Consider the following 27,030-nt stretch of genomic DNA (forward strand, 5'->3'; position numbering starts at 1 on the left):
ACACACACACACACACACACACACACACACACACACACACACACACACACACACACACACACGTACTATCTTCCTTTGTCCGAAAGGAAATAAAGAAAGAACGATGTTTTTCTTTGTGTTCTTGTTCATTAGTTTTGTTGTTTATCGTATAATATAGCTATTCTGATAGACACGTGGGGGAATTCGGGGGCTGTGATTGGATGGTCTCACACATCCCTATTGCGATCATCCAAGGATAACGCTACGGAAGTTGGTAAACGATATCAGCAATAACAAAGACGCATGGTTCCGGTTTCTTCCACGTGTGTAAAGTACACGCATACCTCGCCAGGTCTGTTTCTCTCACTAGTCGACAGACGATGATATTTGCTTTGTGTGTTTTTTGTGTGTTGCTTACTGTAGGGGAAGGGCTCCTAATATGGACCACTTTTTGTTTCATGCTGATAACTAGCTTGTTTTCTTGCGAAGAAGTTTTATTTTGTGTTTGGTAGTCCTTCTCTCTTAGGTTAACCGTTAGGCCTAATTAGAGTGAAATAGCTTTGATAGACAATCAGCAAAAATCAAATACAGAAAAAATCACAAATGGTCCATATTAGGAGCCTGGGGGCCTAATATGGACCAGTGAAGCGGCCTTCACGAATCACTGTAAAAAGCCCCCTATACTTAAAAAAACCATGACACAACTTAGTGTACAAGTCAGACTAATTCAAATATGCTTTAGATTTATCTGTTTCGGGTTGATGAGAGCATTATTTGAAGCACACCAGGAAACCAAAGAAGCTTATCAAAAACAGAGTGAAAATAAGTGAAATTATCAACTTCCACACAAAAAAGACTATTTGTTGAATTAATGAAAATAGCCTTTAGCTTTTATTTTCTTCGATTTGTTGAATTTGTTGACTCGCACATACTTTGAGATTTTGCTATTATTTTTTGTTTGCAGTAGAAACTCGGGGTCAACACTGCTAAAATGTAACAAATGCGGTCTTAGCTGTCATATATAGCAGTTTTTGTGTGATAAAAGCTTCGGCTGTGGACAGAAACGAGTCCGTTTTAGGCGGCAAATTTAGAGTGATCTCGAGTCTTCTCAGTAATACAAGTCCGTGGGTTTTTTCAATTTTCGGTGATTTCCGTGGATACATGCGCAAAGGGATATGCGCACTTTAACCGTCGTCTGCAATCAACGACATGGACCATTCTGGTAGTTGTTGCTGACAAAAACATGATTTTAACACAGAATATAATGTCAGAATAGCTATGTAAACGCTATTGTGTTTTCAGCGTAGCAATAGGGTCCGATATTTAGACTCGAACAAGTATAATTCGACTCGTCTTCGACTCGTCGGCATTATACTTGTCTCGTCTAAATATCGGACCCTATTGCTACGCTGAAAACACAATAGCTGTTACTTACAGGGTTTCAGGCGGTTGCCCAGGTGATATGACACGGACATTGGAAGAAGGTCAAAGATGTATGCAAGTTCATTTTTCGGTTTTGGGAAAGAGGTAAGTAATACAAAATAGTTATGTTCCTCCCATACGACCCTGTTTTGAATTAGTAGGGCAGAATAATCATAGGGCCTCAGGGTTATTTTGGAAGATTATATCTGGCTGATAATTATACTGTTCCTTGGAGTATCCTGTCTTTCCGTATTGAAAGTAATGCTGTGATGTCGATATCCTTGTGCTGTTGGGTTCTTTGTAGTAGACTTGAAGTTTCTTAAGTTACCGATGACCATCTCACTTACCACCCCGAGCATTCTAAAATGATCCACTCCTCTTTGCCCATTCTTTTTCTGACCCTCGTGTGTACACTTCTGACCCTCGTGTGTACACTTCTGACCCTCGTGTGTACACTTCTGACCCTCGTGTGTACACTTCTGACCCTCGTGTGTACACTTCTGACCCTCGTGTGTACACTTCTGACCCTCGTGTGTACATTACTGCTGAGACACAATCGCATGATTCATTTGTTTCTTTAATTTCAAGGACTTTCTTTCACTGCAAAGTTATAACAGCAGCAACAAAAGTAGCATTCTACGGAAAGTTGTTAAACGAATCCTACTCGAAAAGTACTTTCCATCGCGTTCATACAATCGAAGACATGCAATTCTACATTCTAATGTTTGCCAATCTTAAGAATGATTAAGGGGGCCCGGTAGCTCAGTTGGTAGAGCACTGGACTTGTGATCGGAAGGTCGCAGGATCGAATTCGGGCCGGGACGGACACGGGTCAACTTTATGTGCAGACCCAGAGACGGAAGCCATGTCCCACCCCCGTGTCATCACAATGGCACGTAAAAGACCTTGGTCATTCTGCCATAAGTGCAGGTGGCTGAATACACCTAAACACGCAGACACCTGGGTAGCGCGACTCCGTTGCTGCTAGCTTTCCACTGGGAGGAAGCGACCCGAATTTCCCAGCGATGGGACAATAAAGTAATGAAAATGAAAATGAAAAATGAAATGAAAATGAAAAATGAAAAAATGAAAATGAAAAATGAAATGAAAATGATTATGAATTACACTAATCTGCTAAGTTTCAGAGGAAACATGATATTATAATACAATTTATGTCCTTGAGCACACACAAATCTTCACACTGAAAAACAGTCGAGCGCAAAGGACGTAAAAGTCAACTGTTGACTGAATGTAAAAAACACCAGTTCAGTAACTGAGAGAAACGAACCATGTGAAAAAGGTTACCATGTACGCACTTTTCTCACTTACAGCTAACAATTTATTCTGGTACACCAGGATCTCGACATTCGACTGGAATTCGACTGGATTGAGGCCAGGACACGACTGTTTCCCTGAGGGTGATTACTCTTATACAGCCACTCGTGGTGGCGAAACGTGCGATTATACAATTACAATCAAAGGTACGAATTTCAAATTATTCTTTGAATTTCATTCCATATAAAACTTTGCCATCTGATTGCGGAGAAACTCGTAACGCTTGTTACTTATGGGAAGCTAGAGGCAACAAGACACGTCCTAGGTGAACACAGCCACCTGTTATGCTGTATTTCTGTTAACCCCAAGCATTTGTAAGTCTCGTGGCAATAAGGTCACTCAAGCAACTTCTTTTTTTGCCCTGAAGGAAGGAATTAACATGTTTTCAAGGGATTCAAAATGTGTATGTAATGGTAAAATGCTATGTACATTTTCAACCTTGCATAGATACGATACAAAGAGTTCAAGACAAAAATACTATTTAAGGTCTGGCCTGTGTCAAGAAGCGAAGAGCAAATATCAGTGAGCTTTCTGGCATTCAGGAGGGGGAAATGCGGATGTATTTTGTCCAATGTGTTAACACAATGCCATTAAAGCTTGAAGGCGAATGTGCCAAGCAGTTACCGAAATGTGCTGTGTTATTTTTCTTCCGCATAACCCAGTAAAACAGCATCACAACCCGTCTGTTGCTGCTTCTGACAAAAAGGGCACCAACATCTTTCAATAGCAACATTGCATAGAACTGACTGTTCTGGATAGACAATTGAAATTTTATTTTACTACCACGCTAAACGTTTTCAGGTTAAGCTGTTTTTGTTTGGTCGATTTAAACAAGGGTGACTCTGCATTCAACATTTTGTTTTTTGGGGAGAGGTCTGTGTTGTCTGTTCCACTATACAGATACTAACTCGTGTGAAATCATGCTGTTTGCTGAAAATGCGTATGGAGTTGTCAACCTTTCTAGACCTATAACTGGTTGTGAAATAAATTGCCTCATTTCAATGGTCTGGACTCATCTGTATGCATGTAATTAGTTGGTTTTGTTTGTTTATTCTTGTTGTTGCTGTTGTTGTTTGTTTTTTGTTGTGTTTTGTGTTTGAGGGGTGACATGACTTGAAGTTTTAACCCAGAGCGTTGCAACTTCACACAATTTCGTAGCCTCTTGTTGCTGGCGGACCCTCGTCAAATTCGAAGGTCGAAATCGAACGAAATAACGGACGATTATCATTTTCTTTAATGCTTTTGAAACAGAGCGTAGTACAGATTCATTTGTGTGTGTGTGTGTGTGTGTGTATGTGTGTGTGTGTGTGTGTGTGTGTGTGTGTGTGTGTGTGTGTGCGTGTGTGCGTGTGTGTGTGTGTGCGTGTGTGTGTGTGACAAACGATACTTTTATTGAATACAGGTGTGTGCTCTTGGTATCCAAACCATTGTTGGCCTGGCGACTGTACGAACGGCATAGCCTCTAACTGTTGGTGTAGACATGGCTTTCAACGAGTGGGATCCAGAACGACCGGCAGACACTGCGAACGTAAGAAATGTGTCAAAATATAATGCCTTAAGAGTTATATGTGCATAAGCATATACGCGTTTGTCTTAGTATCAAACGATTGATAAGGGATTGGTTGATTAATTCAATGGTTTATTTGTGGATAAATTGATGAATAGAAGGATGAGTTTTGCTCTCTTTTTAGTTGTGTTCCCCCCAAAAGGCTTTGAAATGTATACTGAATGTTGGCAATTGTTGTAAGAATCACACAAAAGAAAAAATCGTACTTGCATGTAAGTAGAGCATAATTATCCAAAGTCAGATTCTATGTTAACAGTGTCTTGGAACTCTGTGCCCGATCTGAACACTTGCCGAGTGGCTGTGATCGACATTAATGGAACTAACACCAACTCCACGCACGCTGGAGTGAAGACTGACTGTGACAGTCAGCAGGATGTAGGCATCAAGACACAGCCGACACAACTCTTCTTCGCCATCAAGGCGGATTTCACCATTCAGCCTGGCCCTTTTGCTCCCTACGTGTCCGAGTCAAAAGTTGGCATCGTTGGTGCCAGCATCAAGGCTGCCAGGGTATCTTTAGACGGTAAGAGAGAGAGAGGAGAAGGTTAGTAAATACATTTTATGATAAACTACGATAAAATAGAACCAGATTAGATTGAATATACTGAGACAAGAGGACATAGTCAGATAAAGGTATGATGGTTCTTCTTTACCCAGAGTCATGCATTGAGCCAAACAAGTGCTTTTGAAAACCCGTCCCCTATCTGAGAATCAAAATTGTACATCATTAAAACTAATATTTATATATGTTTTTCGTTTGTCTGCAGAAAAAAAGTTCTTTTGCAAATCTACTTTTATATTTCTCATATGAATGTCTTCATTGTAAAGGATCCATTTCAGGGTCTGAAGCACCAGTGTTAGCACAGACTTTAAATGGTCCACCGTACTGTCAGGAGAGTGCCAGCGACACAGACCCGGTACTGGGTGTTCATGACTGTGAGGCCACCCTGACCATGCCACAACATCTTGTCAACCTCAATGACGGCGAAAGGTGTGCACAATGTCCAGAGTGGCGATTTTTAACACGAAGAGCTCTGCCTTAAAGGCACAGTAAGCCTCCCGTAAACCATCACAGATACTGTCAGGCTTTTACACACAGTACAAACACCCTTCCAATTGAACGCTCACCGAACGGGAACATCCTGGCTGCTTTCCGTCGAGAGTGAGAAATTTTCAAATAATTTATTTTCGTGGACCGTCTGATCTACAATCAGGCGCCTCGTTTTGGTGCTAGAAATAACTTTAAAAATCTAAATAATGAATTGACAGCTTGTAACACAAACATTTTTAAATCATACAAGATTTCTTTTTTCATCAAGACAAGATCAGTACAATTCGAAGTTTTGAAGGTTTTAAAAAATATAGCCCAGAAGCAGGGTCATGAAAGGTCGTGTCTCAAAGCAGACGATTTTACTGCATAGAGCTCGCTTTCTTTGAAGCCAGCCGCCGCCGACAAGTTCATGTGACTCGCAGCCGTTTGTTGCGTTTTAGAATCAGAGGTACACAATAACGTGCTATTGCAGATCAGATACAGCCAGTCGCATTGAAATCACAAAGTGACGACTAAATTGTGAAACAAAAGAAGGAAAGTGGATCACACGGGTTCACGATGGCTCAGGGGTTAGATAAACCACGAAATCTGGTGTGTGGTTTACGCGAGCTAAATAGCAATTCAAAAGAACTGTTTCATTTAATGCTATTAAATGTTATTGCAAGTGTGTTCCTTAAGGTTAGAACTGCTTTTTTCATTCGAAGATTTAAATCGTTTTGTAAACCATTTAAGACATACTTGGGCTTTAATCATTGAAGAAAACGACATCAACTTGAATAGAAGCATGGCTTACATCAGAAACGTTCAAGTAGACACAACATTAAGTCTAAAGACTGTAATGTTTTGGTTTAGATATCAAAAGAGGATTCACCGTGGGACGTCCGTGACTATGAGCTGAAGCACTGAACTGGTGACATTTTCTTTACAGTAGTTACTATTATAGAAGAAATATGGTATTAATGAAAACGTTGCAATGCGCGTCATATTGCAAAATGTCAATGTTGATATATTTGGTTTCAGTGTTTGTGCTGATATGGAAGCTTCTGCTGGAGGATTCTACAAACTAAAGGACAACAGCGGCAATTACAAAGGCACGAAAACGTTCACTCGTACCAACAAGTCAAAACGTGTGTGCTTTATCTATGACGAAACCAAACCCGCACACTGCACAGCGACGAGAGGACAGTGTTCCAGTGTACCCATGAAGCTGTCCACCCGACTTACCCGCCACTCTGAAATCAAGCTTCACATTGACGGGTGGACTGACCCCAAACCACCTGGTGGAGAATCCAATCCGAAGTCAGCTTCTGGCATCGAGCATTTCCATCTGGAGGTCCATGGGGTTAACGTTGGAGAGTCGAATGTGTCGGTCCAGGTGAAGCTGAATGTTTTGAGTTTTAGACTGGTATTAACTGCTCATAACGTTAGACGAATTAGTGTATGAAAAGTGTTATATGCACAACTGTGAACCTTCTCAGTCAAAAGAAAAGTAAAGTGAAATCTCCTTTTTGTAAGTATTAAGATTTCTTTGTTTCATCTTATTTGTTGAGTCGTTCTTGCTTATTAAGCCGAGTACTTAAGAACTGGGCAGAGAAAGATATCTTCTTTATTTTACTCAGAATGTAAAATTTTACTGACAACGTGAAATGCTAAAGTGTGTGTTTACATTGTAAAATGTATTAAATCACGCAGTTTCAAAATCTAAATCGTCAAATAGATATATGTATAATCTAAAAGGTGCTGCAAAAAACGTCCTAATGTTATCAAAGCGTATTGAATATTGACTGCTTATAGTCTGTAATATTGGTATGTTTATGAGCTCCGATACGCGTGATTACAATGCAAGCCAAACGTGATTACATTTTTCTGGAAGTAGCAGGCCACTTATATCTACTTTATGAAAACAGAATACCGCAATAACAAACCTCACACAAGTGTGGAATGCCACCGGGGGCTCAGGTGCTGGTGGTCCGTATGACGTCACCGTGACGTTGCCTGAAGGAACGACGTCACGCCTGTACGCCGTAATACTGGAGGTGCACGACAAGGCGGGTAACGTGGGCTACGCAAGGCGTCTCGTGCTGCTCGACAACTCTTCTGCTGTGGACGTGTTGGCCTCCTCAAGCCTTCGCGTTGTTCACGCCAATCCAAAGTAAGGAACAGTACAGCGTTGTTCACGCCAATCCAAAGTAAGGAACAGTACAGCGTTGTTCACGCCAATCCAAAGTAAGGAATAGTACAGCGTTGTTCACGCCAATCCAAAGTAAGGAACAGTACAGCGTTGTTCACGCCAATCCAAAGTAAGGAACAGTACAGCGTTGTTCACGCCAATCCAAAGTAAGGAACAGTACAGCGTTGTTCCCAGGCTTAGAGGACAAAAGGTCGGTTGGACCTGCATTCAAAATACGAATCGGTCAAAATATCCTGACCGTAAACAATGTTTTGTGTCAAAGCTATCGACCGACTGTGGGTCAGAACTTCTTCTTCTTCTTCATTCATGGGCTAAACTCCCACTTTCATTCATGTTTTTGCACGAGTGAATTTTTACGTGTATGGTCGTCTTTACCCCGTTCGGGGGAAGTGTCAGAACAATGCGTCAGATAAAAAAAGTAAGCGTAAATGACCGAAGACTGAGACTTGGAAACAACATTGACATTATGATGTGCTCAGCGTCCTGTCGTCCTGGATTCATGTTTTTCTTTTGAAAATCGAGTTCTTGAATGAAACTACATGTAGTACATATTCGTGGGCATTCTGGTTTCATATTTTCCTTCTATTGCAATTTTAACCGAACTTGTAGTCTACTAGCATATCATGTTTGTGGCACCATGACAACCCCCAGCCTTTTCTATGCGTAATTGTTTTAGACTTTTTGGTTTTGAGCATATTTGTCATAGAATATTGTTACTGCCTTTTTTTTCTTTTTTTTATGTTATTTTATTTTTTTTATGTTTGTCTGTGCTTTTACATCTCTCTTTTAACGGCTGATGGTGTTGTTTTGCGCAGCTCCAATCGCCATTGGCAGACTGACGTGTCCAAAGCGCTGTGTGTAAACTGGACAGGACGGTTCTACAACACGGAGCTGTACAACAACAACTGGCTCATGCCTGTCACCGTTGACAACGGGCGTGAGATCGACCGCCAGTACGACCAGACGTCAGGAGTGTTGCCCATTGACGGAACTAACAATGTGGAGGGCGTCACGAAATTCGAGGTAACAGAAAAAAATGCGCAGACAAATTCGGTTATTTGCTAATTAATGGAAAATCAGTTTGTTGTTGTTGTTTAAACTAAATACAAGAAAAGATTGAGGTCCAAAAAAACCCACCTTTTAATGTTACAAGTAATCCCCAAAGAGGAGTAATGCATCTTATAATTATGAGCTAAAGGTGGGGGATTGTCAAAAAAATAACAAAAGAAGACATGATGCCACTCTTTAGTCGTGAGGCGCAAGAAGTGATTTTAAGTGCGAATCATTTTTTTGTTTCTTATATTTTGACTGAATGATTAAATAATGTTCTCATTTTCGTTTCTGAAGATGTCATGGAGTCGTGGCCCGTCTCAAAGGTCAGATTTCATCGAGATCACTGACGTTTTTGCCCAAGCCATCTGTCTGAACCAATCGCTGTCTGATGGAGAAACCTATGACGTATGGATAAGAGCGTCTGACGTCATGAATAACAGCAAGGTCCGTCTTTTTCTTTGATACAATAAGCCTCGGTTGTGCACGGTATGTTGATTTAACACCGTGGATAACAATGACAATGAGTTTTCCAAAAATTGTTCTTATATCTGTCAAGTGGCGATTTTTATGAGTATAAAACAGAAGATGAAACCTCTCAAAATTGTTTTCCCAGGGTAAAACAGACCGAATTTCTGTGAGGGAGCCTTCACATGAGAAGAACAATAGCTTACCTGAACTTACAGCAATATTAAACAAGCTATTACGTGAGTGTAGAAATTAAATGTGAACACATTATAACCCACCACAGGATGACTGTGTCCGTGTCAGCATAGACCACACGGGCCCAGCGGTCAGCGTGGAAGGGTTACGAGGTCGCTGGAACAGAACCGGACTGTACGTGCACAACTCTGCTGACCTGTCCACCATGACCTTGGTGCTGACCGCTGCTGACCCGCACAGTGGACTGAAGTCTATTCGCTGGGCGTTGTCCACTCACCCCATGACGTCAGATGTCGGGGAGGGGCACGTCGGTGTGCAGCGACTGGACAATCAGGTTGGTCATGTGACTTCAGGGATGTTTTAACGTTTGAACAATCCTCTTCTTTTTTTTAAAGGATCATGCCACTGCATGCCTGTGTTCTATCGTACTTGTATGTGTTCTGTCTCCAAAAGTGCATTTTTTATTCGGCTGTATCGGTATAAACGATGTTTCCCCATCAATAAGGTCTACCTGTCTGCACGTTAGTGTGCGCACAAGTAAAGAAGCTCCTAAGAATGTAACATTCCAGAAGATGCACAGGCGCTGTTTCGGCATGCCTCCGACTAACTGTTCTCTTGCTGTCTGAGCAATTTTCTTCCTTTGTTCACCATTCCTGTGTATCTGAAGTAGCCGACAGGTTAATTAGCACAAGGTTGACATCATCTGTTAATGGCTTTTCAGACGTCGTGCGGTGGTCAGGACAACTGCTACTGTCCGGCAGTGGGTGGGTGTGAGATTGACCGTTACCTGCTGACTTTCACCAACCTGGTTGACAACAAGACTGACCAGGGCGATCACCACCGTGAGTACTACGTCACCATCACCGTCACCAACCACGCCAGCCTCACCACCACCACTGTAGTCGACCTCCTGCTGGACGAGTCTCCGCCCACAGTGGGCGTGGTGTGGGAGGGGCTTAGCGATGATGGACAGGCCGAGATGGATTTCACCAGCACTGACACGGTGCACGTGCGTTGGCATGGTTTCCATGACCACCAGAGCGGCGTCTCGCTGTACCGTGTTGGACTGGGAGCGCGCTGCATGACGGTACCGGAAATGGAAGCGTCAGACAACGTTACGGAAGTAGAATTCGGGAACATGGCGTCACTCGGGATTCCCTCTGAAGGTCTGAATAACTTTCACATTTGAAAATAAAACTCGTGGTCTATGATGAGAGTATAATTGTAATTGGTTCCTGAAATTGACAGCACGATCAGCTTCCTTTTGCAACGTTCCGGTTTTAGATATATGTGACCTTCCACGACGGTACGAGTCGCATGTCACCTTTGCATGATTTTCATATTTTTACATTTTCCTGAAAAGTTTTTTATGCTCTATCCAGTGGTGAAACCCGTTTTAGAAAAGAGCGAAAACTGTTTCAGTTATAAGCCTGTGACTAAGGTGACCGTCACACTGTTTACCAGACACTCCCCGGACTTGTATTAAGCCTAGCGCAGAACCGCGCGAGGTGACATGCGACTCATTTCGTGGTGGAGGGTCACATATTTTTTCAACTATAAGCACTTGATTAATGGTTGGCATCCACTGATAAAAAGGTTCAAAGCATGCAATTGAAAATAAACACACAAATAGAAGTGAAACTATAAACAACAACAACAACCACCACCAAACAGCTTTTCACATAACATTTGGTTTTACCGACAGGTCGTTACTACGTGAGTGTGGTAGCCTACAACGGAGCCCTGGCGCCCTCGGAGGTGGCGTGTTCAGACGGCATCACGTACGACACCACGCCGCCCGCACTGCTCAACTTGTCCCTCTCTCATGCTCGCAGCGGGCACATGCTGGGCTGTACGCAGCGAGGCCAGGTCTGGCTTGTGAACAACAACCTGACGCGAGTGGCTCTGGACTCCAACGCTACAGGATGCACAGTCGTCTGTCCTCTACCCGTGTCTCTCCACGATGTCACACACCTACCCATGTCGTCCTCACAAGTCGTAGAAAAAGAACTATCCGATCACTACTGCCGGAACCTGCCAAAGATGAGCGAAGATTCCGTCATCGTGCTGCCGTCAGATTACGTCATGATGACGTGGCAAGGCCATGACACGGAGAGTGAGATGGAGGAATACTACATCGGGATGGGAGGAGACCGCACCACATCCTCCGCCCCTGACCTGCTGCCCTTCACCCCCACACACGGGCACGTGTCCTACCACGCGCGTCACGTGGGACTGGGTCACGGTGACCTTTTCTTCGTCTTTCTACAAGCTCAGACCAAGGCGGGACTGAACGTGACACTAACGCTAGGGCCCGTTGTGATTGACGTCACTCCACCTGACGTCACTCAGCCCTTGACAGCCCTCGTGAAGGAAGGGTACCTGCTTGTCAGCTGGCAGGGCAACGTCTTCGACGATCCGGAACAACCCCCTGGGGTTGAATTTGACGTCACTTTCCGTGTTGGTAAGAACAAAGTTGAGAATGGCAACACTTCATTTACTTTTTACATACTCTATTTTTTCTTTTCCGTTTACCTTATTGTTTTCTTCAATTACGAACACTCGTTTTGTCATTAGTTATGTCACTTTTCAATTTAAAGTGTTAACGGAACAATCTAAACTGACAGCTGCTTGACAGTATAGAAGTATCGTTTAGTCACCCGCTACACCAGGGACCCATTTTATAGACATTTTTCGGGCGAAAAGGGAATACTAGCACCAACAGTGGTCAAGTCAATACATAGCGGATAGCAATATCACTGTGATTCGAAGAATATTTGTACCAAAATAAATTGACATGATATTTGTGACTAACTTTTTGATATCTGCAGATTTTATCATGTATAATACCAGAGCTTCTCAATTACCTCTGTGCCTGAAAGAACGAACCATTGTGTTCTGCAGGTTACACCGGTGGCTTCGTGACTCCATTCCTGACCATGCCACAATCCTCCCTCGCTCAGTGCCGGAAAAACAACGTCACAGGATGTGTCCGGTATCCAATCACAGCGCTGTACGCACATGATACACAAGATGGCCGCTCCTTCTTCTTCCAGCTGCACGTGATTAATGCTGCGGGTCACGTGACCACAGTCAACACGTCATCAGTCCGTTTGCCGGCCCACTATCCGCCCAGTCATGCTGTCGTCATGGATGTCATCAAAACGATGGTGCCTGACTTTGACACGACAACTGATGATCCTGTGGCCACTGCAACAGCAACGGAAACAAGTTCAACGGATTGGACTACTGACGATTCTTTTTCCACCCCGACGATTATAGTTTCCCCGTCACCTACTGCAGTTGGTGATAGCAAATCAACGGAGAAGTTAAATACTCCTAACCTGGTTGCCGAATTCTCCAACGATGTTGACGCCATTGTCCAACGAGAGAGTATGTGTACCGCATGGAGAGGGTTTTATCACGAAGAGGAAATCAGCATTGAAGCTGGTCTCGGCACAGTGCCTGGGCAAGATGACATCATCAGTTTTCAGCTGGTTAGAAATGAAACATCTCACTGTTTCAACATGACAGCTGCTCCTGTCTACACCAAGGTCTTTTCTGTCATCAAGGCGACGTCGTCTGGTGGAACTGCGGTCTTCTCTTCCGATGGTTATGTCATGATACCCAAGACGGATCCTGAAAATCGTATGCAGGTCTTCAACGGGGGAGGTTGCTATGGAAACAATAACGTAGGGAGCCAGATAGTTGAACAGGCCTCAACTTCTGTTAACTTGTCCAGAATATCACCCACCCCGGTTCAACTTGGCGATTTTATTTTCGTGACGTTTTTTCCCTTCATCCCTGGTGTGAGCTTTCATGGCGCAATGATACTGCAGACAACACTGACGGGTTATCAACTTGTCACCATGACAACAAACATCACCGCCACGTTGCCGGCAGCCAGGACAGCCAACATCACGGTAACCGTGCAGCATTGTCAGAAAGACGCTGTTGTATCGCACCTGCCGACAGACCACGTGACAGGTACGTGGAACATTGACGGACCATGGACACCATTTATACAGTATCTGAAAGCCGAAACCATGGACACAACTTGCCTGGGGTCTGCGGTGAAGAAAGCCAAGTACAGCCACCAGCAGTGTCTGCTGCACGCGGAGAAAGTGGAGGAGGTGAAGAGAGAGCTTCACGTGCACACCAACAACGTCATCAACGACCACAGTTACGTGACGTCCATCACGCCGTGTTTTGACGACGGCTGCCTGCCCTCTGTGTCCTCAGCCCCTATCACCTACACCAGCACCCACAAGGTGACCTTCAGCTTCAACCAGGCCTTCCTTCGCTCCGTGTCTTCCCTCGCGTTAGAGGTCGAGGTGCAGGCTACTTTGGACCAACAGGCTGGAGACGTTCCCCATGGCAACCAGTCTTGTGTGTACCAGTGGACTGTGGGCAGAGACAGAGCTGGGTCCATTCCTGTGACTGACTGGAGGGTCAGGGAGACTTCGTCCTGCTCACACATCCAGGTACACATCGATAATTTAGCATAGGAATGCTTTTTTGAAAGATTGTTGTATCATTGCTCGCATTTTTGTGCTTAGGGGTATTTTCTGTTTGTTGGCAGTATGCACTGGTTACACGTTAAAATGTTTGTTAACTTTTTGAGCACTTGTATGTAAAATCAGGCAAAAACTATATTCCTTTTCAGTATTTTCTGTGACTGGCATTGGAATAGTCGTTAAGCCTTTTGTACACCATTGTAGTGTAGATAAGTGATGCAGTTGCTGACATTGTTGTGTGTGTCTAACAGATCGGGGAGTCTGTGGGTCACCGTGGAAACAGTGGAGGAACTCTCTTCCTCTGCCTTCAGCTCCTCTACCCACTGAAATCTGACGTCGCCCAGTGTCATAAACTGTCTCGTCCTCGACACACCGACCAATTTGACCCGTTTCACATCATTGAACTTGATTACAGTCTGTTCCGCCAGACAGATTTTGGGTCGCTTATTCACACTCAGCAACTCGGAAGTAACCTTCATGACCTTTACGACCTTGACCTTGACTTTGTTAAGGGTGACGTCATGCTGTCTGCCATCCTGACTGGCGCCGCCAATCGGAACGTCACGTGGTTTCTTATGACCAATCCTCACGCTCCAAGTCTAGCAGACTGCGCCGGAGATCCTGACTGTGTTACGTCATCAGCAACGTCAACAGGCCACGTCACGTTTCCACGTCACCTGTCAAAACTTCAGCACGGTCGCGTGTACTACATCTGCGCCATGACGTCAGCAGAACCTGTGGCAACTGTAACACCTGGCTCAGAAACGGCGCGGCAGCTTTGTGGCGATGGTGTTGTGATTGACGACACTCCTCCCGTCAAAGGCTCTGTTACTATTGACAACGCTAACGCGGGGTTCCTTGCCAATGGAGAGAGGGTGCTGGTCACGTGGTCTGGCTTTGCTGACGTGGAGACAGAGGTTTCTGTTTTGCCCGATGACGTCACGCTGAACTTCTCTGTCGCTCTGGGTAAGTTTGTCCCTTCATCTTTTTTTCAGGGCGGGGATATAGCTCAGTTGGTAGTGCGCTGGATTTGTGTTCAGTTGGCCGCTGTCAGCGTGAGTTCGATCCCAGGTTCGGCGGAAATTATTTCACAGAGTCAACTTTGTGTGTAGACTCTCTTCGGTGTCTGACCCCTCCCCCCGTGTACACTACATTGGGTGTGCACGTTAAAGATCCCACGATTGACAAAAGGGTCTTTCCTGGCAAAATTGCTTAGGCACAGATAATAATTGTCTACCTATACCCGTGTGGCTTGGAATAATAAGCCGTGAAAGGTAAATATGCGCCGAGATGGCTGCAATCTACTGGCCTTATATAAAATTCCATCTCACACGGCATCATTGCAGAGCGCCTAGAACTGTACCCACGGAATATGCGCGATATAAGCCTCTTATTGATTGATTGATTGATTGATTGAACTGCGTTCTTACATTCTTGTTTTTTGACAGTGGGGGATGGGAGAGGCGTAGTAGTTGTCCTGGTTATTGGTGACATTGCTCAAAACTTAATTATATTTGAACGAATTTGTAACAGGCAGCTACCCAGGAGCGGAGGACATTGCTGGCTGTGTTCAGGTTGGACAACGGACATCGTGGACTTTTCATCATCTCGATGTTCAATCTGGAGTCACCTGTGTTGCTACTGTCCGAGGTAAGCATGGAGACTGATCGGGTTCGGCTAAATCGTGTCTCTGGTGTCTGAGGAAAATGTTTGTAAATACACACGTATGTAGTGGGTTTGTTTAACATTGTACTTGGGAATTGCATGAATATATTTTAACTCAAATTAACAGACTTTTTTCTTGTAACATTAGGAACGAACTCTTGGCTAAAGATTACTGTTTTGTCAAAGACACATTATAACTCTTTGAAAGCAATTGCCAACCAACCATTGTTAAGAAGCGTCTACTTGAAGAACCTGTTGGTATTTGCAGCACAAGACCGAGTTCGTCACGTGACGGAAGCAGCGTCAGAGCACGTGATCATTGATAAGACGCCACCTGTTGTCAGCCATGTGGCGGCAGGAACAGTAACCCACGAGAACTTTCTGCTTGGACAACAGATACCTGTGTACTGGGAAGGTGTAGAAGACACGGAGAGTGGAATCCAAATGATTGAGGTAGGTAACGGCTCTGGCAGCTTAAAATTAAATTAATCAAAATGAAGAAAGAAACAAAAACGATTGTCAACGATGTCCTAAACATCGCCCGTGTGAATCGATATGCAGTTGTAGGCCTAAGAATGTGCTTTAGAGTTTGGCACAACGTATTATTCTGTTTGAAACTCGTGTATGTTATACATACACAAACGTCATCTTTACTGTTATTACATAAGATACGTTCTTGTTATTTATTTTAGCAGTGATCAGGTTGATAGTACATTAATAGGAGTGTGTTTAGGTGGGCGTGACAAACGAAGGAGGCGGAGACAACGTGATTGAGTTTGGTGCATGTGAAGGCAGCTCCACCACCCTGACTGACACATCTCTGCTTGTCGATGGACATGCCTACGTCGTGCTGCTCAAGGTAACAAGTTTGTGACAAGTTTTTAGTCAGGTTTTGGTCACAGAGGGCTTAGAAACCAAAAACTAATGTTATGATATTGATGACTATAAGCAGAATCTGAACAACCCTGATCGTTCTAAGCAGGGGAAAAATCAGATGCTGCGGGTGTTTTTACTGAATACAATATTTGTCATTTGATTCGCTCTTCGTGGCTCCTTGGAATAATTTAACAGTAGTTGTAGGCATATCATGGTGTACAAATTAACTCCAACATTTAAAAAAAAATTTAATAAATGAATTTCTCCTCTGTCAGGTCACAAACCGAGCAGGACTGGTCACCTTGAAGTCGTCTGCTCCATTCGTTGTGGACAGCTCTCCGCCATCACCAGGACACGTGTGGCACAGTGGTTCCAACACCTCAGTAAGTTTGTGAAAGCCAATTGGGTATTTTAAATGCACAATCCCTGTGTAAACAATTCGAACCATCATCTAAGGTCTACGGACATTTACATGGATAAGACCATCACTCCGGTTGGAAGCATACCAAAAATCATCAGCCTATTGTTTGTTAATGAACTATTTCCTGAACAGACGACAGTGGCAATCTGTGAAATAAATTCATACAAACATTATCAATGTTGGATAGGAAGCAGGGTGCGGCACAACCAGATGCCGAATTGAAAGGGTGGTCTTGTCCCATGTGAAACCTGACCAGATCTGAGATAGTGAGTCTGACATGTACCATTACATATATACAATCATTAACATTGAGTTCGGATCCTCAATGTTAAATGTTGTATATAATTATGTCACGATACAAAAATTGAATACAGTTTTGTCTGAACCTGATGCTGAGTCGAACGGTTCAGCCCACCTGCAGGAACTGCATTTTAATTAACTGTTGTAACTGTTAAGAAGTAAGAAACTAGAACAACAGTGATGTCAGTGCTCAAGACCTTGATGTGGGTTTTTGTGTGTGTTTTTTTAAATTGTGTATGTGTGTATGTGTGTGTGTGTGTGTGTGCGCGTGTGTGTGTGTGTGTGTGTGTGTGTGTGTGTGTGTGTGTGTGTGTGTGTGTGTGTGTGTTTGCAGACTCCCAGTGGCTACAGCAGGGAGGTGGGTGTGCTGAGCGTGAAGTGGGCGGGGTTCACTGACCCTCACTCAGGACTGGACTACTTCAGGATAGGACTTGGCTCCGCCCCGAATGTTACTGACGTTGTCCCCTTTGTGTATGTTGGCAAGCAGACAGGTGTGTTCAGAAACATGGGATTGTGGAGTCAACATCAAAACACATAACAGTGTACATGTGCATGTAAAACAGAAATAACAAATTGCAGATTGGCATATCTAGTATTTTTTGCTTTTATCATTCATTTTGGTCATAGTGTCAGAAACAGCTTTTAGTGTGTGTAAATGTTACAAATACTAAAACAAACACTGTACTAAATGCATTCCTGTTATGAACAGTTACATGTACAATCGCACGCTTCATGGATTGCTACGACATTCGGTCCTTTAAAACAACAATGTTACATGTTATTGCTAGCGTACACTTGGAGGCGGGAGTTGGACCAGGGAACAAAGTACTACGCCACCCTGCAAGCTTGCAACAGGGCCGGTCTGTGCCGTGTGACGTCATCCAACAGCGTGACGTTCGATGACTCGCCTCCCACGGCCGGTATCGTCACTGTCGGCTCTTACGGTCATCACTCCACATTTCTGGGACACAAGTAAGAAACAAGTGGAGGAAACTAGCATAGGGTGTTTTGATTCGGTTTTGAGTAACAGTTTCTAGGCCAGAACGGTTTTGTTAACTACAGTCTGTGCTATTGTAAGCACTTGCTACCAGTGGGCAAAAGCAATATTTATATCCAGAAAAGATGTAGAGGGGGGAGGAGGGGGGCATACACGTTGTATTTTCTTCAGAAAAGATGTATGGGAGGGCATGATGTATTTTCTCCAGGAATGATGTATACCAGGCGGGTGGGGTGGCATACACGTTCAAGCCGACTCGTGTGTATGAGTGCACGTGGGAGGTGTGCGCAGCCGACGAACACAGAAGACGAAGAAGATACAAGTATTTGATCTCCTTGTTTCAGCACCTCAGTGCCAGTGCAGTGGACGGGGTTCTCAGACCCTCAGACCGGCATCCAGCACTTCACGTGGTGTGTGGGCACCCTGCCACACCTCTGTGACGTCACGCCTTCCACACACACCCTGCTGTCACGTGACGCTCACAGGGCGGGGCTTGCTCTGCCTGTGGCGACGCCCCTTTACGTCACTGTCAGGGCCAGCAACCCTGCTGGACTGGAGACTGTCGGTGTGTCAGACAGCTTTGTAGGTCAGTGACTTTTTAAAATGTTATTTTCCAAGAAAAGTTAAAAAAAATAGTCCAGGTAGTAGGAAAAGGGCCGCCGTCTGTGACAAGGTATGCACAAGTCTACTGTGTATCCACATGCGTGATTTTAACTATTGTTAGCAGTTCTGCTGTGACACGCATGGCATGGTGTAGGTTTCCAATTCAAGTGCCACACTCGAACATTTTGGGTGAAAAATATCTACCCACAAGCTTAACATTTATTTACCTGTTTGAACTTTTACACACTTCCCCACCAAGTTTTACAAGAGTTGGATTGTATTTCTTGCAGTGGATCCCACGCCCCCGGAAGTCGTGACCAGACCCCACTTCCTGTCACCACGTGACGGCAGCCCTGTGGTCAGCCAATGGGATCGCTCCGTGCTGCGCGTGGCCTGGGAGTTGAGGGACCCCGACAGCTCAGTGGTCAGTCACACGGTGTACATACGGAGCAAGCTGACAGGCCGCCTGGTGCTGGATCCCGTCACACTGGGCGCGGACACCGAGGTACAGAAATAATACTTCTTCTGCCATGTATTTCTTCTAGTCACGATCATTGATTGAGCACAGTTTGCTTAGACTCGGGTTAGAGAGTTCGAACATTTATAAAAACTCGGCAACATTGCAAGTGAGTATGATCCGTGAACGCGTCGACTTATTTGCTTTTAGAAAATTAAAAAACAAACCAACAGCACTTGCTCCTTGTACTGTCGATTTTTTTCTTCCGGGATAGATATTCAGTGAAACCGATCTGTTTATGATCAGTCTGTGCATGGTTCTACTTCTCCGAAAGATAAGTACGTTCGATAAGCTTGTGACAGTATTTTGTATAGTAATCTTTAAATAATCCCTATATGCCTTTAAATGTCAAGTTCAGCTTGCCTGACTAGCGTTGTATTTGCATTCCCCAGCTGACGGTGACGCTTGACCAGAGCTCTCTGCTGGCTGACGGAGACTCTCACTGGGTCAGCGTGACTGCCTGTAACGCTGCGCATCTCTGCGTCACCGCCACCTCTGACGTCATCACCATCGACTCCACGCCTCCCGTCACAGGGACGTTCCTTTCCCCGCTGAGGTGGAGCCGCGAGGTGTCTGACGTCACGGGTGACGTCATGACGGCCGTGGAGGTGAGATGGAGGGGGTTCAGCGACGCGGAGAGCGGGGTGACGCAGTATGAGGTGATGGCGGGCAGGCGTTACAACGGGGAGGAGCTGTCCGGGGGGAGAGTGAGGGTGCGGCACAACCAGACCGCTATGACTCAGCACGTGACACTGGAGATGAGGGGAGAGCTGCAGACCGGGGACGTGGTACACCTGGCCCTGCTGGCTCACAACCCTGTCCGTCGTCACAGCCCCCTCCTCAGGATGGCCTTCACCTGTCTCCATGACAACAACAACGCCACATCCGGGACTCTGCTGCTCGAGCGTCACTCCTGCCAGGCGGCCTACTGTACCAAGGAGTGCACGTGCGCGGCGCGCGGAACTCTGTGTGATGACGTCACGGCAGCCTGTGTGGAACTCGACCCGTCACACCCACTGACCTCTGGCTTCGCCGTCCTGCCCTACATGGGACGGCCTGAAGGTCTCAGCTTGTCCTCAGCGAGCACGCACAGCAACGATAGCTCCGTCACACCGGGCAATGCTCCGCTCATCACACGGGACAAGTTCACGACGTCAGCAAAATGTCTGGAGGGTCACTGGTCGCTGGTCCTCCCCCAGTCCCTGGTCAACGTATCCAGGTTCGAGATCAGCTTCAGTCTGGTCAACAAGTCTGCCGGTGAGGGCGTGTTTGGCAAAGGAGAACCGGTGTGGAATGACGTGGGCCGGGACATGACCGCCGTGCACTGCTTGCCGGGAAACAGGACTCTACTATCTGGACAGAGATACGTCATGCACGTGCGTGTTTGGTTATCACGTGACCAACATGTCACATTCATATCGCCATCTGTCATGGTTGACCACACTCCTCCTCAAGTCAGGCGAGGCGGAGCTGTCATCGAATCTGACAGTACCTGTATCCATGACCTTGATTACGTCACTTCACAAGACTCTGACGTCACGGTGTGTTGGGCTGGCGTGTTCCGGGACAGCCAGAGTGACGTCAACAAGTACGAAATATGGATGGGAACCTCACAGTTTGGTCAGTACTTTTTGACGTTGAAGGGTTAGGAAGATCTAAGTAAAGTAAACTTGAAATGAAGATTAGATTTCAATGGAGAGATTACTTTGTGATGTCATCTACACACAATGATCTTCTTTTTATTTTGACCCTTTCACTGCCTTTAGGATGTCAGCTGACGCCCAGGGTAACTTGCTTAAATGGGCAACAAAGAAGAAGAAAAACAAACAAACAATGTGTGTGTGTGTGTGGTGTATACATCACGGGCACATTGTAAGTTGTCAATTCAGGTAAATGCAGGTAATGCTTTGTATACAAATATTTGCTGGCGAACAAGTAAGAGAGTTTTTTTGTCAAACGAAACCAAGTGTGTGTGTGTCTGTGTAAAACGTGTTGTGTTCTACTCTGACAGCCTCCAACCTCCACCAGTTGACTGACGTGGGTCGCAACACCACCTGGACATTTCCCCTTATGCACCTGGAGCCCGGCACGCGCTATTTCGTCACTGTGCGAGCCTGGAACGAGGCTGGCTTGCAGACGACAGCTGTTTCTGATGGCTTTCTCAGTGACGTCACTCCGCCTGTGGCTGGCGTCGTCTTTGCTTCTGGTCGCCATAGCAACAGACATGTGCAGTCCTCGACATCCACACTCGCTTCCTCGTGGCATGGCTTCGAGGACAAACACTCTGGGGTGGCGTCATACCACGCGGCTGTTTATGACACCAGTGACGTCACAATGCCTGTGATGTCATTCGGGGGTGTCGGAATCAAGACGGAACTTGGTCTGCAAAACCTGACTCTGCAGCATCAACACAGGTACGTACTGTGATCAATAGAGGAAAATGGCAATGTGTGGGGTGAAATAGTATTGTATAGAGCCTTGATTTTGCTGGCTCTTCTTAAGTTGCCACATCTTTTTAATCGTTGAAACGTCTGTATATTTCTTAAATTACATTGACTTTTTTTTCGTTTCCTCAGCTACGTGATCGCAGTCAAGGCAACAGACGCAGCAGGACTGGAAAGCCAGGTCGCCAAATCTCCCGCCATCTTGGTTGACGTCACACCGCCAGAGGGCGTGACTTGCACTGACTTTAACCTTCAAGGGGAGACAACCCTGACCCCCACAGGTGCCCCCTCCGTCCTGCCTGCCACCTACCATGCTGACGTGACGGGGGCGGTGAGAGAGATCGGGGAGGTGGTGAGGGTGGAGGTGACAGCAACAGGGGCAGACCACGCTGCTGTCGGCGTCCTTCACCTGGCGGAACTCAAGATGCCGCTACACTTCCGCTTTTCGCCGTCAGGTGTCGCCACTTCCCAGCACCACTTCCTGTCTCCTCACGCCGGTGTCCTCACGCTAAGGGTGGTCGTTGAAGCCAGGACAGGGGCCGTCATCATCGCCAAGCTCTACAACTGTACAAGCACAGTCGTCTCCCCTGAACACGCCGTCACTCTCCGCCAGATGTCGCACAACTCCATTTCCGTCTGCGCACGCATCCGAGACCGAGAGTCTGGACTGCAGACCTTGATGCTGGGGGTGGGGACGACGCCAGGCGGCCTGCAGGTTCGACCTTGGACACGGGTAGGTCACGGAGGTCACATGAATATTGATGTGCACGCGCAGCACGCCACGCTCCTTTACGTCACAGCGGTGGCCGAGAACAGAGCCGGCCAGTGGTCACGCTTCACGTCACAGCCGGTGACCTTTGACAGGACGGCGCCACTTGTGTCTGACGTCACGCTGACCTTGAGGTACGAGGGTGAAGGAGAGGTCAAGGTTAATGCGGTGTTTGCGGAAGGAAGGTGGACATCAGAGGACGCAGAGAGCGACGTGGAGTACTGCACGTGTCACCTAGGTGAGGAGATGGTGTGTGTGTAGAGCTAGGGTTGTTGCTGGCAGGGCAAACTGTAAGGATGACCTGTCATGCACATTTTCTTCAGCAGGCGTACGTTTTTAAAGGTTTGCATTAACAGATTCGATTTCGTTCCACACTCTCTGTTACCTACTCAAGTTTTCTTTGGAATAGGATCGAATGGATGGATAAATAATCGAAACTACACTTGAAACCTATACGGTGTACCGTCAAAAACTGTAGAGAGCTTGTGGAACGACATGAAAGTCAGTGTCGTTAAAACCATCAGCAAGTGAAGTTTGTTTAAAATAATAATTTTTTGAAGGAATATCCACTTTCCATTCCAGAGGGTGAGCACACTGAAGATCCAGCACTGCAGAAGTCCGAGCCCGTGAGAGACGGAACATGTCGGTGGCAGCTACGCCACCCTCGTCACGGGTCAGAGGTCACAATGTCCGTTACTTGTGTCAACAGAGTTTACCTTTCCACCTCTTTGATGTCATCACCCGTCACTGTTCTGCTCCAGCCTCCTGACGTTTCACAGGTATTGTATTGTTTTGTAAAGTTCTGTTTTTTGTGTGTGCCTTTCTTCTATATTTTTTTCTCTTTCGTCATTTTGCTTATTCTGTCTTTCTTTATTTATTTATGTATTTCTCTCTTTCTTTCTTTCTTTCTTTCTTTCTTTCTTTATTTATTTATTTATCTATTTATTTATTTTTATTTTTTTTTCTTCTTTTTTTCTTTATATTTCTCAGATATTTCTTTACTTTTGTACAAGTATGTACCCATCTATCAATAGGAAGGTTTCCGCCAGTTATCTCTCTGAGGTTTTGGGTGCGTGCCCCTTGCGGGGGCAAAAAACATCGAGGTCACAAGCAGGGTCAAGGGGAAGGTCGGCTGGGCGGACAGGAGTATGACGGCTTACTAGTGCCAAAACCTGGTGTTACCCATTATCACGTGATAATTACTAATTAACGCTGTCAGTTACTGTTTTCATCTGTTAGTTACTAATTTTCACGGGAAAATTACTAATGTTTAGTTTTGACACTAGCAATCCGTCAGGAAGTGAGCCAAAACTAAAAATTAGTAATTAACAGGTGAAAGTTAGTAATTTTTTCAGGAAAAATTAGTAATTTTCCGGTGAAAATTAGTAATTAACACGTGAAAATGGTAATTATCAAGGGAAAATTACTAATTTTCCCTTAATAATTACAATTATGAGGTCACAAGCAGGGTCAAAGGGAAGGTCGCTGGGCGGACAGGAGACTATTCACCTCAGACGTATTTCGCTTTAACTTGCGGATTCTTCAAGGACCATCTAGATGGTCAATACAACTCACGGGTGGAAAACCAGTGACTCATGGCTTCAGTCTGTTCCCGCCAGGTAACCATGGACTCCCTGTCCAACAACGCCCTGATGTCGCCCTACGACCGGTCCAGTCCACAAGTCCGATCCAACAATTCCAGTCTGCACTTCTTCTGGCGTGGAGTCCAAGACCCGACAGTGACGCGCTTCTACTTCCGCTTTCTGCAAGAGTCACTTCCCCTGACGGAGTGGTCTCCCCTGGAAATGTACAAGACGACGGCCATATTGGAGAAGAGAGCAAGGTCAATAACAAGGACCGGGAAGGTCACCGCACAGCTCAAGGCTGTCAACAGCAGAAACATGACCTCGCAAGTGATTTCTGCAGCTGTGCTTCTGGATGACACCATGCCCCGTTTGACAGGTCAGTTGAGCAAAACGTAGAACAGCATTCAAGTCTGTTGTTGTTGTTGTTGTTGTTGTTGTTGTTGTTGTTGTTGTTGTTGTTGTTGTTGTTGTTGTTGTTGTTGTCGTTGTCGTTGTCGTTGTCGTTGTTGTTGTTGCGTTTTTGTGGTTGCTCTCTTAGAAGGATGGAGTGGGGTCTTTAATTTATGTGTGGCTGTAAACACAACTTATTTTCAGGAAGGAGCTTCTGATAAGAAAACAAAACCGTTAAGTTTTACTGCCATGTATATATTTACTGATACAGGTAACACCTTTCCAGAGGTCACTTACTCGAGCCTTTTCTTGACCACTAGATCTATTTGTGTATCCTACTTTACAAAGGAAGTACGGTATGCGGCATATTTCTCATCTCTTGTCATTGTGATCCAACAGGTCAAGCCGCTACCGCCTCCTTGCGTGAAGATCAGCTCCATCTTGACTGGCGCCATGTCTTCGACGTCACTCGTGACGTAACCTATTCTGTATTTGCTGGCTCCGAACAAGGTTTTGGTGACGTCATCAACCATGTGACGACAACCTCGACTAGCTACACAGGATACAGCTCCAGGTCTACGTCTGTTGTCCACGTCATCATTCAAGCGGTGTACGACAATGGATTGTTCACAGTCTACACTGGAGTTCTTGATACACGCGTGTAGGAAGGACCCTGTGGTTGTCAAGCTGTTTTAATGATGGAATAGTCTGGTTTGGTTCAGACGCGGTCTCGTAGTAACAAGTACTAACTGTATATCATCTTCACCTGATTTTGAAATATGACAAAGGATTTGTGATTTCGTTGTACTTACTCGTGTAATTCATCAGAGTTTTGTATGTTTTCACTTGAAAAATGTCATTATGATCAAGACTAGGGGCGGATCAGTTCATTTTATGGGGGGGGGGGGGTTCCAAAAGTATATTGTGAAGATATGGGTGTGAAGGCGCGAAACGTCGAGCCGACGGCGCGAAGCGCCTAGCTTGCTAGAGCGGTCCGGGCGCATGCCCCCCCGGAAAATTTTGAAAAAAAGGATGCAAAATGGTGCAATCTGGTGCATTCTGAGGATGATCATTACCAGTTTCAGGCAGCAGATTTTGTCACTGATTAATACCCCAAAAATTGAAACTCAACCCAAAAAAACACACAAAAATATTTTTATTTTTTGGCTGGGGGGGGGGGGGGTTCTGGAAACCCCAGGAACCCCCCCCCCACCCCCCCACCCTCGTCCGCCCCTGATGATCTTCACTAGAGGTAAGTAGCACAATATATTCCGACAGAAGGTCCTCTTTTCTAAACCGATGTTCGTGGCCAAAATCGGTCTCAAATCGACCCACGGTTCGATTTTGGGTTTGTAACTATGCAACCTCAAATCAAAAATACCTTAGAATAAGTATTAACGCTCAGCACTTTACGTTTTAAACGCTGTCGTGAGGTTATGTTTGAGGACTGTGATTTCTCCACGCACTGTTTATGTTTTGGCTACCGAACTCCCTTTTGCCCCTGAAAACGGTGAATTGTGCACGTTATGAATGATTGCCACGCCTGGAAAACAAACTGTCGATGAAAAGAATCAGGACCCTAATGCAAACGATGTGTGTCTGAATTACATTTAAGAGGTACATTCAAATTCAGGCGTTTTATCTAGAATGGCTTCATCACAACTACATCGTATGTGTTGTCAAATGTATCTTGAATTGTAGACGGTTCATATCTGCCCTCGCTAGATGTTAATTTCCTTTATATGTTTAATGTAGTCCGTCACGTAATGTAAAGCACTTTTGATTTCAGGCTAGGTTTTTGTTTGCTTTTGTTGTCCTTATGTTCCCCTGTGTTGTCGTTCTGTTTCCCTGTGTTGTCGTTCTGTTTCCCTGTGTTGTCGTTCTGTTTCCCTGTGTTGTCGTTCTGTTTCCCTGTGTTGTCGTTGTGTTTCCCTGTGTTGTCGTTGTGTTTCCCTGTGTTGTCGTTCTGTTTCCCTGTGTTGTCGTTGTGTTTCCCTGTGTTGTCGTTCTGTTTCCCTGTGTTGTCGTTCTGTTTCCCTGTGTTGTCGTTGTGTTTCCCTGTGTTGTCGTTCTGTTTCCCTGTGTTGTCGTTCTGTTTCCCTGTGTTGTTGTTCTGTTTCCCTGTGTTGTCGCTGTGTTTCCCTGTGTTGTCGTTGTGTTTCCCTGTGTTGTCGTTGTGTTTCCCTGTGTTGTTGTTGTGTTTCCCTGTGTTGTCGTTGTGTTTCCCTGTGTTGTCGTTGTGTTTCCCTGTGTTGTCGTTCTGTTTCCCTGTGTTGTCGTTGTGTTTCCCTGTGTTGTTGTTGTGTTTCCCTGTGTTGTTGTTCTGTTTCCCTGTGTTGTCGTTGTGTTTCCCTGTGTTGTTGTTCTGTTTCCCTGTGTTGTCGTTGTGTTTCCCTGTGTTTATCTCAACGTTCCTCGCGGTTGTTTACTTTACGTTCCAAAATTCTGATGATAAAAACCAAGAATAGTAGGAAATTGGAATGTTGATTATTGACAAAACAAAACTTACCTACCATTCTTTTTTCTCTTTTCTTTTTGGTTAAAGGCGCACACCCTTTCCCGGTTGGCTCGTATCGGGTCTGGTTTTACAGGCGATAGGACCATCCCTCCACTTGGTCACATACCTTCTTCTTCTTCTTCTTCTTCTTCAGCGTTCGACGATGGCTGTGTCTAGATTCTTTGGCCCG

The 27,030-nt window shown here is 45.3% G+C and overlaps 2 protein-coding genes across 2 annotated transcripts; one reads left to right on the forward strand and one right to left on the reverse strand.

Annotated features, from left to right (window-relative positions):
- The first annotated feature begins 9,357 nt into the window (after positions 1 to 9,357).
- On the forward strand, positions 9,358 to 25,495 carry LOC138975260 (uncharacterized). Its single transcript, XM_070347913.1, has 19 exons — positions 9,358 to 9,592; positions 9,980 to 10,424; positions 10,964 to 11,722; positions 12,163 to 13,742; positions 14,027 to 14,741; positions 15,309 to 15,425; positions 15,709 to 15,893; positions 16,174 to 16,299; positions 16,592 to 16,699; positions 17,372 to 17,528; positions 17,826 to 18,009; positions 18,379 to 18,620; positions 18,928 to 19,142; positions 19,547 to 20,774; positions 21,166 to 21,568; positions 21,731 to 22,605; positions 22,950 to 23,146; positions 23,987 to 24,329; positions 24,743 to 25,495. Exons 1-19 carry the CDS (start codon positions 9,464 to 9,466, stop codon positions 25,006 to 25,008), a joined length of 8,274 nt encoding a protein of 2,757 aa, XP_070204014.1. The 5' UTR covers positions 9,358 to 9,463; the 3' UTR covers positions 25,009 to 25,495.
- A 607-nt stretch (positions 25,496 to 26,102) lies between these two features.
- On the reverse strand, positions 26,103 to 26,859 carry LOC138977096 (uncharacterized protein DDB_G0292186-like). The gene is made up of 2 exons (XM_070350006.1): positions 26,853 to 26,859; positions 26,103 to 26,716 (listed from the first exon to the last, which is right to left on the reverse strand). The coding sequence occupies exons 1-2, from the start codon at positions 26,857 to 26,859 to the stop codon at positions 26,103 to 26,105; spliced, it is 621 nt and encodes a 206-aa protein (XP_070206107.1).
- Positions 26,860 to 27,030: the final 171 nt, after the last annotated feature.

This window comes from Littorina saxatilis, linkage group LG9, assembly GCF_037325665.1.
Source record: "Littorina saxatilis isolate snail1 linkage group LG9, US_GU_Lsax_2.0, whole genome shotgun sequence".
NCBI lineage: Eukaryota > Metazoa > Mollusca > Gastropoda > Littorinimorpha > Littorinidae > Littorina > Littorina saxatilis.